Raw genomic sequence first — 13491 nt, 5'->3', positions numbered from 1 at the left:
TTTGTTTCCACTTTGAGTTTATGTTTCTCTTCTGTCTCTCCATCTATCAACCGTCTTTGTTTCCTGAGAAATCAGGGTTGATACACAAAATTACTTGTATTGAAACAGAGCCTCCAGAGTTTCACTTTTCAGCATACAAAGAAGCTCTTCAGCGTGGGTGTGTTATAGATTCACTGAGTAGGATTAAGCACATGGTCTGGAAGAAAGAGTTTTTGTTTCTAAGAGGCGTTGTTAGAGACCTGCGTATTTTGGCAAGTGAATAAATCTGTGACTGGGTAGGAGGTAACTGTAGTTCAACCACTGCCTCAAATATAGCAGCTCAACAGACACTCCTGGAAAACAGCTCTCAAAGGATGTTTTGAAGAAACAAGAGCCTTGGTACAAAGTAACGTGACTCCTTCACTGCTATCCGCACATCACTGTGACGCGTGGTACTGAAAGCCAGAGGGACTGTCTACTGAAATCCATAACCCTGGGGTCTCTACATTAAAAGCTCTGACCCATTCAGCAAATACTCTCTTAAATTTCAAATGGGATTTTAAAGGGCTGACAATAAAATAAGTCCTTTCTGTGTACTGTAAAATGGCTTACTCTATGTGTGTGCCATTGTATAAACATTTAAGCACTTACTGCTGAATTAGAAACCCAGGTTTCAATTGCTTCCTATTACTGAAATCATGGGGAAAGGCTTGGAAAAACAGAGCAGGGGCTGTTAAGGGTTTTTGAGCTGGTTTTCTCCCTCCGCCTCTTTTACCTTCTTTCCTTCTTTCCTCTCACCCCTCGTTCCTTCCCTCCCTCTCTGCCCACAGAGCACTTACACTTTGATGAGCTGAAATTCTGTCTCTGTTTATTTGGTGTATGACTTTGGACCTGAACTTCATTATCCCCACGTGCAAAATGGGGATAATGCTTCTTATTTCATGGGGTTGTCATGGTGATTAAAATGAGATAATATAATAACCTGGTCATGGAGGCACAGACATATTTCACTCCCTTGCTTCTTCTGATACGGCTGCAGACGTGTCTTTTGTTCCCGTCCCACTCTCTCTGGATTTCTACTTTTCCCCCTTTCTTGGACTCTGTTTGCCTTGATTTCTGTTTGTAGGTCTCTTTATTTGCATGTATCTCTTTCCGTGTGTCTCAATACTGATGTCTCTGTGAGCAGCTGTGTGTCTCTATGTGTGTGCCTCTCTGTCTTCCGGTATATGTGTCCAGTTTATATCTTTTTGTTGTTGTTGTTGTTGTGTGTGTGTGTATGTGTGTGTTTGTGTGTGTGTGAGAGAGTGACAGAGAATATCCCTCTGTGTGCATGCTTCTTTGTCACTGTCTTTCACTCTGTGTGTGTTGTGGATCTCTGTGCTGTGTGAATGTGTCTCACTTTGCATCTGTGTGTGTGTGTGTGTGTGTGTGTGTGTGTGTCCAGCTCTCTGAGTGTCTCTGTGTTTCTGGGTCTCTCTTTGCCTGTGCATATGTCACTCTGTTTCTATGTTTCTGTGTATCCCTATTTCACTCTGTCCCTTTCTGTTTTGTTCATATTCTCTCACTCTCTCTCTCTTTCACTTTCACTCTCTGCCTTTCCTGCTTTCTGTCTGTCTTTTTGTCTCTCATGCACTCTCAGACTCTCCATCCCTGTCTCTCTGTGTCTTAGTCTCTGCCACTCTGTGTCTTTCTCTTGTATATGTACATATGAAGGTGCTATGTGTTCATTAGTTCATTTAATTGTACTTGTATTTATGCATGCTCTTCTCATTCTGTCCCCAACACAGCTTAGATATCCAGTGACAGTTAGGTAGTAACTTCATAACTCAGGAAGAAGTGAAAGGAATAGGAATTTGTTCTAAAGAAGCCTTCAGGGACTCTCCTGGTGACGCAGTGGTTAAGAATCCGCCTGCCAATGCAGGAGACATGGGTTCGAGCCCTGGTCCAGGAAGATCCCACATGCTGCGGAGCAACTAAGCCCATGCGCCACAACTACTGAGCCCACGCGCCACAACTACTGAAGCCTGTATGCCTAGAGCCCATGCTCCGCAACAAGAGGAGACACCGCAGTGAGAAACCCACACACTGCAACAAAGGATAGCCCCCGGTCGCTGCAACTAGAGAAAGCCCCCATGCAGTAATGAAGACCCAACACAGCCCAAAATAAATAAATAAATAAATTTATAAAAAAATAAAAAATAAAATTAAAGAAGCCTTCAGGAGGCTTATGGACAGAGAGGAGATTCTTTAAATTATAGATGGGCATTAGGAAGATTTGGTTGTATTTTAGATGATTTACCACTAATTTCACAAATCACCTTCAAAATGGACGCATATAAAACCAAATATAATTAACAACCTCAGACCCTCCTCTCAATTTCCATATACTCCAGGGCGACGTTTAAAGGCTCCCTTTGCCAATCTTGATGATTTTTTCTTCCATACATTTGTCTTTCTGCTGACCCTCCTTTTCCATTTCCCTGACCATAATCTGGGTTCCTCCTCTAATCATCTTTTATCTGGACCACTTTAGCTGCTATCTCTGACTCCTGCCAACCTCCCAGTCCATCGTGCCAGTTGATGCTGGGTTAATGTTGCTATTACTTCAGGCTCTGCTTGATACCTTCCCTTGGCTTCCAGTCATCTTCCAGGGTTACCAAGAGAGCTTCACAACATCACTACCTGGGTAGGATTTTTTAAAAGGCTCATGTGAACAGTATTTTGCCCACCTACCAATATGTTCAATGTATATAAGAAACTCTACACCTGCTTTACAAATAAAACCAACTCCCAGTTAGTTCCAATGAGATAAAGTGTTTCTTAAGAAGACATAGAATGAACTTAAATGGGAATCTGGATGAGGAAGCTTCGCCAATTTGTAGCACCAGTGTGTTGTCCAGTTTACCTGGTGGTGCTTAATGTGTGTAAATATTAAGTTGATTTTTTTTTACTTTTTTTTTTTAATAATTTAGGGCAGAGGTCAGCAAGCTTTTTCTGTAAAGCACCAGATTAGTAAATATTTTAGGCTTTGTGGATCATGCTGTCTCTCACAACTATTTAATTCTACCTCTGTATTGCAAAAACAGGGTAGACAATCCATATAAATGGGTGTGACTGTGTCCTAATAAAACTTTATTTACAAAAACAGGAAGTAGGCTGGATTTAGCCCCTGCTAACCCTTGATAACATCTTGATAACATTTATGATAACACCTTATTGTGTATTATATATCTTTTAGGTAAAGTTTCCATTCCTGGGCAACCTAGTTTTTTTAAAACTTCTGTTTATCTCTCTCTCTGTCTCCATTATGTATATATGTGTGATTGTGTGTGTGCCAAAAATAACTATATATCTATATATTTTGATCTTGCTACAGAGCTTCATATAATTTTTATATCATTATTATAGATAAAGCAATCATATTATTTTCATATATATATGTATATATATATTTCCATGCTCATGATTTTAATCAGGTAAACAAAAATCTGAATAATGTCACTGAAACTAGATTGTATCTCAATAAACTGAAAATAACTAATTTATATCCCTTATATCAATTGTCATTTGTATTTTACTGTTTTAGGAGTGCATGCATATCAACAACAGAAGAAATATGCATTCTCTTTTTTCCCACAACTCTAAATAATGAATCTGTTGATCTTTCTTCATACTCCTCAAAGCATGATCTTCTGGGCTTTCTTTTAAATGAAAGGAAAATAGAATAAATATTTAAATACTTTAAATAAATACATATCTTGAGAGTTAAATACATGACTTTGAAATTTCTAGACAAAAGGCTTATCCTAGTTTTGTTGATTTTATTTTCTATATCAGTTGAATGACTTTGGATGAATATTATTATTTAGTAAGCTTGTATAGCTATATAGCCCACACAGGTTAAAGTCTGGAATCTGGTTTGTAAACCGTCTTCTTACTGGTTTTCCAGAGTGTGCCAATTCATTTTATAAATAATGCTTGCTAAAACTCATCTCTAACCTGAAAAGCATCCAAGAATCATGATTGTTCTCTGGACTTCCCTTGTGGTGCAGTGGTTCAGAATCTGCCTGCCAATGCAGGGGACATGGGTTTGATTCCTGGTCCAGGAAGATCCCACACGCTGCGGAGCAACTAAGCCCGTGCGCCACAACTACTTAGCCTGTGCTCTAGAGCCCGCAAGCCACAACTACTGAGCCCATGCGCCGCAACTACTGAAGCCCATGCACCTAGAGCCTGTGCTCAGCAACAAGAGAAGCCACTGCAATGAGAAATGAGAAGCCGCAACAAAGAGTAGCCCCCGCTTGCCACAACTAGAGAAAGCCCGCGCGCAGCATTGAAGACCCAACGCAGCCAAAAAAAAAATTTATCTAATTAATTAATTAATTAATTAAAAATAAATAAATAAAAATAAAAGATTGTTCTCTGTTAAAGCAGAATAAATCCTAAGATTTGCAACACTACTGTTTTATATATGAAAATGGCAGTGAAAAATCCAAGAGCTAGTTCCATGCCAGCTCGGCAATACTGGACATGCCCATGGGAGGTGGAACCAGGACAGAATTGCTTCTGGTAGTATTTAGTGGTAGAAAAGAATCCTCTGTCTTGGAAGTAGCTACTTTGATTGAGGTTTTTTGTTTGTTTGTTTTGTTTGTTTGTTTCTATCAGTGGAATATTTACCTTAAACCCTTAAGGGTTTAAGGGCCTAAGGAAATCAGCAAGTCAGATTCTGATGTATCCACAACCTCGGCTCTTATTTTATTTTTTAATTTAATTTTTATTTTATTAAATTAGTTCTTTTACAATTCTGAAAAATCAAATAGTACTCTCAAGAAAACAATACCCCCTCCTATCAATACTTGACCTCTAGAGGTAAACATATTTAATTATTTTAAGATATTTTGGGTTTTATTTACTTCCATATTTCTTAATAAAACATGTATGTTACTATTTCTTGATTTTTCAGTCTTAACTATCATCTACCTGGCTTCCTACTCACATATTCGCACACATATGTTTCTTATCCCTTTATGGCACCAATCTAATTATGATCATTTTAAAATACTTTGATAATAAGTTTTTTCATTATAAAAATTACATATTTTTTATTCATAGCTGACACATAATGTATTTAAAATAAAATAACAATTTTTAACTTTTTATTACTGAAAATAATTGACTTTTTAAATTTTGCTTTCTAAATGCCCGTTACTAATTCATCTCTCCATCATAGCCCAAATTTCTGAATATGATTTAACAACACTTCAAGTATTTTTAATCAATTTTATTTATTTTCTTCTTGAAGATATTCCCCCTGGTTGTCATAAAAAAATCAGTCATTGTCCTACCAAATGTGAACAATATTCTGATTTCTACCTCTGTAGATTAGTTTGGCTCTGAGTTCTCACCATTTAGTATTCAAGCTTGCATTGAACTTACTGTTTTCAGTAGATTCCTGCACCTGAAATGGTATCTGGTTGGGCTTCTCCAGAGAGTGTCTCCAGTGTTTGACCAGTGTGCAGAGGTCAAACTCCCAGATGTATTATCCGAATCAGGGTGTCTAAGGGTGCAGATGCTTCTTAAACAAATTTCCAATCAAGTCTTCTGCCTTCCTCATTTTTCTGTTGTTTCCTTGACACTCTTAGGAGCATGTCTTGCGTTCCCAACTGTGGGCTTAGATTTCAGAATTAACTACTCTGCTTAGTCACATGCCTTTTATCTATTCACCTTTCAGTTTTTGAAATTACCTTTCTTTCACATTCTCTTTGTTCTTGAGAGTTAATAGATTAAAATCTCCTTTAAGACGGAGAAGGAACTAAGGTAAAGAATGTGTTCATTGGATAATTTTTAATTGTGTCAGGGACATTGATTTCTCTATTATTGTTGTCTATTTATTGTTATTTCTTGTTATTTTGTGTTACTTTTGTAAGGTTGGAGGTACTTCAGAAGGAATCATGGATTTACCATTACTAAGCTGATACTATATTCTTACTCTAATTTTTTAATTGAGGTATAACTGACATAAAACATATAGTTTCAGGTGTACAATGTAATGATTCAATATACTGTATATATTGCGAATTGATCACCAATATAAGTCTAATTAACATTCAACACCATACATAGTTGCAAATTTTCGTTTTCTTGTGATGAGAACTTTAAGATTTACAGTTGACCCTTGAGTAGCATGGGTTTGAGCTGTACATGTCCACTTATATGCAGATTTTTTCAGTAGTAAATATCACAGTACTACATGATCTGCAGTTGGTTGAATCTGTGGATGTGGAACTGGTGGTACTGAGAACTGACTAGAAATTACATTTGGATTTTCTACTGCATGGAGGGTCCTTGTCCCTAATCCCTGGTTGTTCAAGGGTCAACTCTACTCTCTTAGCAACTTTCAGATATGCAATTCAGTATTGTTAATTATAGTCACCATGCTGTACAGTACATCCCCAGGACTTATTTATTTTATAACTAGAAATTTGTACCTTTTGACCCCCTTTACCCATTTTTGCCTGCTCCTCACCCTGCCCCTGGCAACCACCAATCTGTTCTCTGCTCAGGGTTTTGGGTTTTTGCTTTTGCTGTTGTTTGTTTTTTTTAGATGCCACATATATGTGAGATCATACAGAATTTGTCTTTCTTTGTCTGACTTATTTCACTTAGCATAATGCCCTCAAGGTCCATCCATGTTGTCACAAATGGTAAGATTTCATTCTTCTTTATGACTGAATAATATTCCATTGTGTATATATACCACATTTTCTTCATTCATATATTGATAGGCATTTAGGTTGCTTCCATGTCTTGGCTATTGTAAATAATGCTGCAATGAACATGGGGTGCAGTATCTTCTTGAATTAGGGTTTTTGTTTTCTTCAGTTAAACACCCAGGAGTGGAATTGTTGGATCATATGGTAGTTCTACTTTTAATTTTTTGAGGAACCTCCATTCTGGTAAGGAAGAAAGCATATTTCAGGAAAAATAAGACTTCAGCATCTCAAATTTAGGAAGTGATTTTGCCAGATATAGGGAAATAAAGCTATATTACTCTGGGCCAGTGTTAGTTTCATTAGCTATTGGACTTAGTTCTGCCATGGACTTACATGATATTTTTTTTACTCCTTAGCATTATTGCACACATGCAACTTACTTCTGGATGGTTGCTATTTAAGTAATAGCAACGAAAGAAAAAATAGGGAACTGGAAATAATAAATTATAAGTAAAATCTTTTCTTCTAACAGAGAGAAGGAGAAAAGGATCATCGGGTACGTTTGGCAGTTGGAAATGGCATACGGAGTGACGTATGGAGAGAATTTTTAGACAGATTTGGAAATATTAAGATGTGTGAGCTTTATGGAGCTACTGAAGGAAACATTTGTTTCATGAATCACACTGGGAAAATTGGATCAGTTGGGAGAGCAAATTTCCTTCACAAAGTAAGTACAATATTTTCTTTACAAAAGAAATATATTGAGATCTGCTAACCTCTTCTCTAGACTTTGTGCTTGTAAATTATGCTAAATATTATCACCTTTTTTTTTAAATTTGAGAACTTCTATAAATAACATAGTGGCCTCTAGATGAACTGTGGTGCCATAGACTGTGAAAACCTCAATTATCTCCCATCTTTTCCCCCTGTAATATGGGGATAATGATAGTTAGTTATTTTGTTCAGTTTTCAAATTTAATGATATAATGTATAAACAGGCATAGGTCCCGACATATATTAACTTGACTCCATTTTCTGTGTTTTCAATCCACTATTTCTACTTTCCATTCATTTTTATATCACTCAAAAATTATATGTAGGCTTCTAATATATGGTTTCCTTAAAAACTATGTCAAGATATCACTAAAATTTTTAAAGTAGCCAAAAAATTACCTTCTTAGGAGTAAAAGACAGCTAATTTCTCAATAGCAACCATGGAAGACAAAATATAATGGACAGATATCTTCAACTTGTTTGGAAGAAATAATTATCAAAATAGAATTTATATTCAACAATATTATTTTTAAATAATAAAAATGAAAATTTTTAAAAAGTATCAAAATTTATATAACCTCAAGGGGAAACACACAAATCCAGAATCATAGTAGAATATTTTATTTTAGCTCTTTACTATTTGATAGAACATGCAAAAAGTTTTTTCAATGACATAGTGTATTAGAATAATACAATAACTAAACTATTTGAACTAATGAACATATATAGGGCACTGCATTTAAAAACTGCAGAATATCCATTATTTTTAAGTGTTTATCACACATTCACAAAGATTACAGGACCACATAGGGAATTCCAGCAAATTTCATAGGCTTGAGTATATATGGATTATGTTCTCTGACCACAGTTTAATTAAGATAGAAATGTTTAAAATAACAGCTAGATCATCTCCTATATATTTGGAAATGAAACATCTCTAAATTTCTATGAGTCAAAGAAAAAAATCACAATAGAGAAATAGAAATAGAAAATAATTTAAGCTGAATCATAATGAAAATGTTACATTTCAAAACTCAGATAAGAATAGCTGAAAATTAGTGAGCTAAATATCCATTTCTGTAAGTTAATTTTAAAAAACAACTAAAATAAACTCAAAGAGTATAAAAGGAAGTAATAAAAAGCATAATTTTAAAAAGTAAAAAGAAACATTTAGTGAGGATTATCAAACGAGATAAAAGTATAATTTTTAAAGAGTAAAGAAATAGATTCAAAGCTGGTATAAATTGACCTAATGTTTGAAACTTAAAGAAGGTACATACTATTTTTATAATGCGTTTTGTGGGACTGTGAGGGTCTTGTTGACATTTCAGAAATACATGCGCATTGCGAACAAAAATAATTGGGGGAAAGTAAGTGCTGATATTACCGAGTATTATTACATTCTTTACAGTTAATTTTCTCAATGGATTGTGCTGGTTCCGTTAAAAATTTGGTATTCATAATTAAAGCCTTTTGGTGAAGCTGAGTCATTCCTAGGTAATCATGTAATAGGAACACAATGAAGATTTGTATTTTGTATTACTGGCTTGACCTCATTATAATTTTCTAATATCTTAAAGTCCCTGTCAGACTGTTATAATATCCATAATGCAGCAAGTTATTATTGTCTCCAATTTATTTGGGCAACTTCTGATTTTTTTTTCTGTTTTTTTTTTCTTCAGTTTGAAAATGAAAAAAAAAGTACCCAATGTCATGTGAATTCTAGTCTTTTATCATTTCATTTGCATGTTGTTTCATTACATAGCAGATAATCAGAAAAAAATTGAACCAATAACTGTTTCATAACTATGTGAGGAGATTTAAGTGGTCTCTAAAAAATTTAAACTTATTGGAGTCTTACACTTACCGTCTCAGAGATGAATCAGCCTGTAAATGGAGATAGGATGTTAAAACTGAAAGAAAAAGATGAAGCAGCAACAGAGTTTCTCTGACCCAAATGTCGTTCTTCTGTGCTATTATTTCTGTGCTTACTATTTAAATGCATGAAACTGAAGGGAGGTGTGTCCCATATACACCCCCAAAGCAAATAATATAAAAAATTTAGTGACAGTGCATTTGAGAGATAAATCCAAGTAAAAATTGGGGACCGCCTTCTCCTTTTCTATGCCCAGTAGTAATAATTGGGAAGGAACAAACATGAAATCCATAGAGGAAATAAAACTTGAAAGAAAGGGAGAAAATGAATCTAAATAAAAAACAACTAAAAATATATGTATGAATATCAAAATAATAAGTCCCCCCAAATGGCCAGAAAATGTTTAGGAAAACAATTTCCCATAGGTTCAAAAAATTGTAATAATACTCTCTTTAAACATAAGAGCTTGGGCTTGCCTGGTGGCGCAGTGGTTGAGAGTCCGCCTGCCGATGCAGGGGACACGGGTTCGTGCCCCGGTCCGGGAGGATCCCACATGCCGTGGAGCGGCTGGGCCCGTGAGCCATGGCTGTTGAGCCTGCACGTCCGGAGCCTGTGCTCCGCAACGGGAGAGGCCACAACAGCGCGAGGCCCACATACCGCAAAAAAACAAAACAAAACAAAACAAAAAAACATAAGAGCTCAAAGGAAAATGCAAGGAAATCATTTTCCAGTTGGAAAGTAGGCATGCTCAACCCAAAGGAGAAAGAATAAAAGGGAAAAATGAAAATATTACAGAGCTGAACACCACACTGAAGGACTTAAAAATAAACAAGACTGAAAAGATTGTTAGCAAGATGGATGCGATTAAGGAGTCACGCAGACGTAAAGAATAAGCAAATAATAATATAAAATAAATTAAAAAGGTAAATTTTGAAAACATAGACAATGATCTGACATGTGCTTCATTCATGTTCTGGCAGAAGAGAACAAATCAAAGTGAAAAAAACTATTTGAAACCTAATAGAAGAAAAATTCCTGAAAATAAAGATTTGAATCTTTACCAAAAGAGCACATTATGTTCCAGGGGGAAAAATATGGTACAGAATGACCATCAGAAAATATATATATTCTGGTGAAATTACTGAATGTAAATTGAAGAACCATAAGAAGATGCTAAGGCAGAAAAAGCAAAAGATGTACAAAGTATACGGTGAAGATGGGAAATGTCTCAGGCATCTTTTGAAACAAAAACATTACACTCAGTGCCCCCCAAAAAAGAAAGTAATGTTTTCACCTAAGAATTTTAGTTCTAGCAAACTTGTCCTACAAGTCCAAAGGCAACAAAGTAGTGTTCTCAAACTTTTAAGAAATCAGAGAATATAATTCCCATGTACTTACAGAAATATACTACTTTATATTCACTGAATGAAAAATTCTAGTGAACCTGAAGATAAAGCAGTTTAGAAATGGAAGGAACCACCTTCACTTGAAAGGTTTGATTGAATCCACTTAAATATAGAGGATTGAAAAGCTCTGAATTATGTTTATAGATCAAATGGAAGTATAAATCCTGACAATATAAGAATACTTATAACTAACAAAAATGGTAATTGTGTGGGAGGAGAGAAGAAGGTATAAGTATTGATTATCTCATCTTTTATGGTGGTAAATCCATAGATACAAAGTAAAGTATGAGACTTACTAAAAAGGCTCCTTTTGCTCACATTTGTATAAACTTTTTTTATTGTCTTAAAGTAGGCATCTTTTAGAGACTAAGAAATTTAGCCAACTGTGAATTTAGAAAGCAGTTCACGTGGGACCACCTTCACATCTAACATCAGTTGCAGTTTGGGAGTCCCTAAGACCACCTTTAAGTTTGATAATTCACTGGAAGGAACACAAAACTCACCAAAAACCATATAATAGTTACAGTTTATTACACCTAAAGGATATAGATTAACATCAGTCAAGGGAAGGAACAGTAGGGTAGAATCCAGGAGGGTAACAAATGCAAGGCTTCCAGTTATCCTCTCTTGTGAAGTCAGGAGGGTATTACTCTCCTGAAATTGATGTGTGACAATACATGGAGTATTGCCAACTCAGGAAGCTCATCCAGCCTTGATGTCCAGAGTCTTTTGCGGGTGCTCAATCTTTTAAATCTAGTTGGCTGCCTCTGTGGTCAACCTCCACCTCCAGTCCCTCAGGAGGTCAAGCTGGGTGACCCAAAGCCCAACCCTACATAACATTATTGGCATGGCTCAGAGACCCACTCTCAATCATAGAGTTACTATCTGGTTGCCCAAGGTCCTTAGGCAAATAAAAGTCCTGTCCCTCATGACATTGTGAGGGCTTTGAGATTATCTCCCAGAAGCTGAGAGCAAAGGCCAGGCCTCTAATTAAATTTGTGGTTAAAGTTAAATTCTTTTATCCCATAGGGACTGGTATCTCTTATGCTAAAGACACATTTTAGTTTAACTTTGGTTCCATTTTCTTTTGTTAAATTCAAGAAAATTTAAATTGATTGCATTTACTAGAATGGTGTGATTTCATTTTTCATAAATTATTTTACTAATCAGTTTCATACCTTTCCCTCTATTGATTTAAATGCATTTGTAATGATGTTCATCAAATGCCTTTCTTTATATATATTTATAATAAGTTTCCAGTATGCCTGACACAAGTGAGCACAGTGAACAAAATGCACATAAATTCCTGCCCATGTGCAGGTCATGTTCTATTGAGGAAGACAGAAAACAGACAAGATCAATAAATAAAATACAGTCTATAGCACATACTCATAAGTGCAAAAGAGGAAAATTAAACAGGGAAAGGAGATTGTGTGTGTGTGCATGTGTATTGGGAGGCGTTTTTGAAATTTTAGGTAGAATGGCCACGGATCACTTTGTATTGAGAATATATTACACCATGTTAAGAATGGTTTACTTTTGGTTAACATTTGGGGAAATTTAACTTTTTCTTCTTATTTTTCTGTTTTACTTGATTTTTTTCAAATGATTGTTCTTTAAATACAAGTCTGCGAACCATTCAGAAAACTATGCTGTTGCATAACAGTGCATCCTGGAAATGAGTATTCATAATGTCCCAACTCTATATAATATTACATGTTACTATAGGTATATAAATGTATATTTATGATAGAGAGATAGATGATAAGTTTATGAGTGTGTGTGTGTGTGTTTGTATCTTTTAAGGGTCTTCTGTTTAAGGAAACAGAGAAACCACCCTTTACCTATGGTGTGGGATAAATGAGCCTGTACTGTATAGGTCAAAGCAATGTAGTATAACGCTGAGGCAAAAAATCCTGAATTGGAATCACTGTACCTAGGGCTCTAGTTCCAGCTCTGCCACTACCTGACTTTTTGACTTTGACAAGTCACTTTCTTCTGGATTCAAAGTCTACTCATTTATTTAAAGAGGAAATAATTTTTGTGTTCCCTTTCTAACTTCTAAATTTACAAATCTGAATATGCAAAAGCATACAGGTATGTGTGGGAACTCCAAGGGCCAGTGTGCAGTCACATAGATGTATGCTGTACAGTTCTGGGGACCCATTTGTCTAGACTGTTACAAATGAGACCCCCTGCAGCTGTGTTTTGGCCATGTATACCTCTTCCTATACCTATACCTGTACATGTAAGTATACTATACATTTAAGAGATACTGAAGTGTGGCATCTATTTCTTTATTTGTGTTATTATAACATAACCATTTTTGTAACCTCATGGGTCCTCTTGAAGGCAGGAAAAAAAATAGAAATCCTTCTAGCTGAGACTTAATGCTCTGATCCAGGCTACTTCTAGAAAGTGCTGTGATATATTTAAATTTCATTTGTATTATAAAGTTACTCAATTTCTGACCATAAAGTCCCCTGTATCTGATAACAGGCGCACTGAACAGTGATTTGGCGTGGAATGAATCTTACCCATGCGTGTGGTTGCCAAATTAATCTAAAAGAAATAATGTTAAAGATGATATTACCAGTTGCTGGGCAAATTTTTCAAACTATAAAGCATGTTAAAACAGGAGAGAGTAATAAAAAGGACTCTGTTCTAGTTTGGCCAAAATGATAAATGCAGTTCTGGAACCTCTGGAATCTTTCTTTTGACCAGTCATTAGGCAAGTTGCCAA

General features: G+C 35.7%; 1 protein-coding gene across 1 annotated transcript in view; it reads left to right on the top strand.

Annotated features, from left to right (window-relative positions):
- Positions 1 to 13491, top strand: part of SLC27A6 (solute carrier family 27 member 6) — a 57913-nt gene that overhangs the window by 32670 nt on the left and 11752 nt on the right. Inside the window, exon 5 of the mRNA XM_079702543.1 lies at positions 7225 to 7419. Within this exon, the coding sequence (XP_079558669.1) occupies positions 7225 to 7419 (195 nt within the window). The remainder of the gene's footprint in view (positions 1 to 7224; positions 7420 to 13491) is intronic.

This window comes from Hyperoodon ampullatus (assembly GCF_949752795.1).
Source record: "Hyperoodon ampullatus genome assembly, chromosome: 4".
Lineage (NCBI taxonomy): Eukaryota > Metazoa > Chordata > Mammalia > Artiodactyla > Ziphiidae > Hyperoodon > Hyperoodon ampullatus.
Note: the sequence above shows the minus strand (reverse complement) of the source record. Positions and strands in the feature narration are given on the sequence as shown.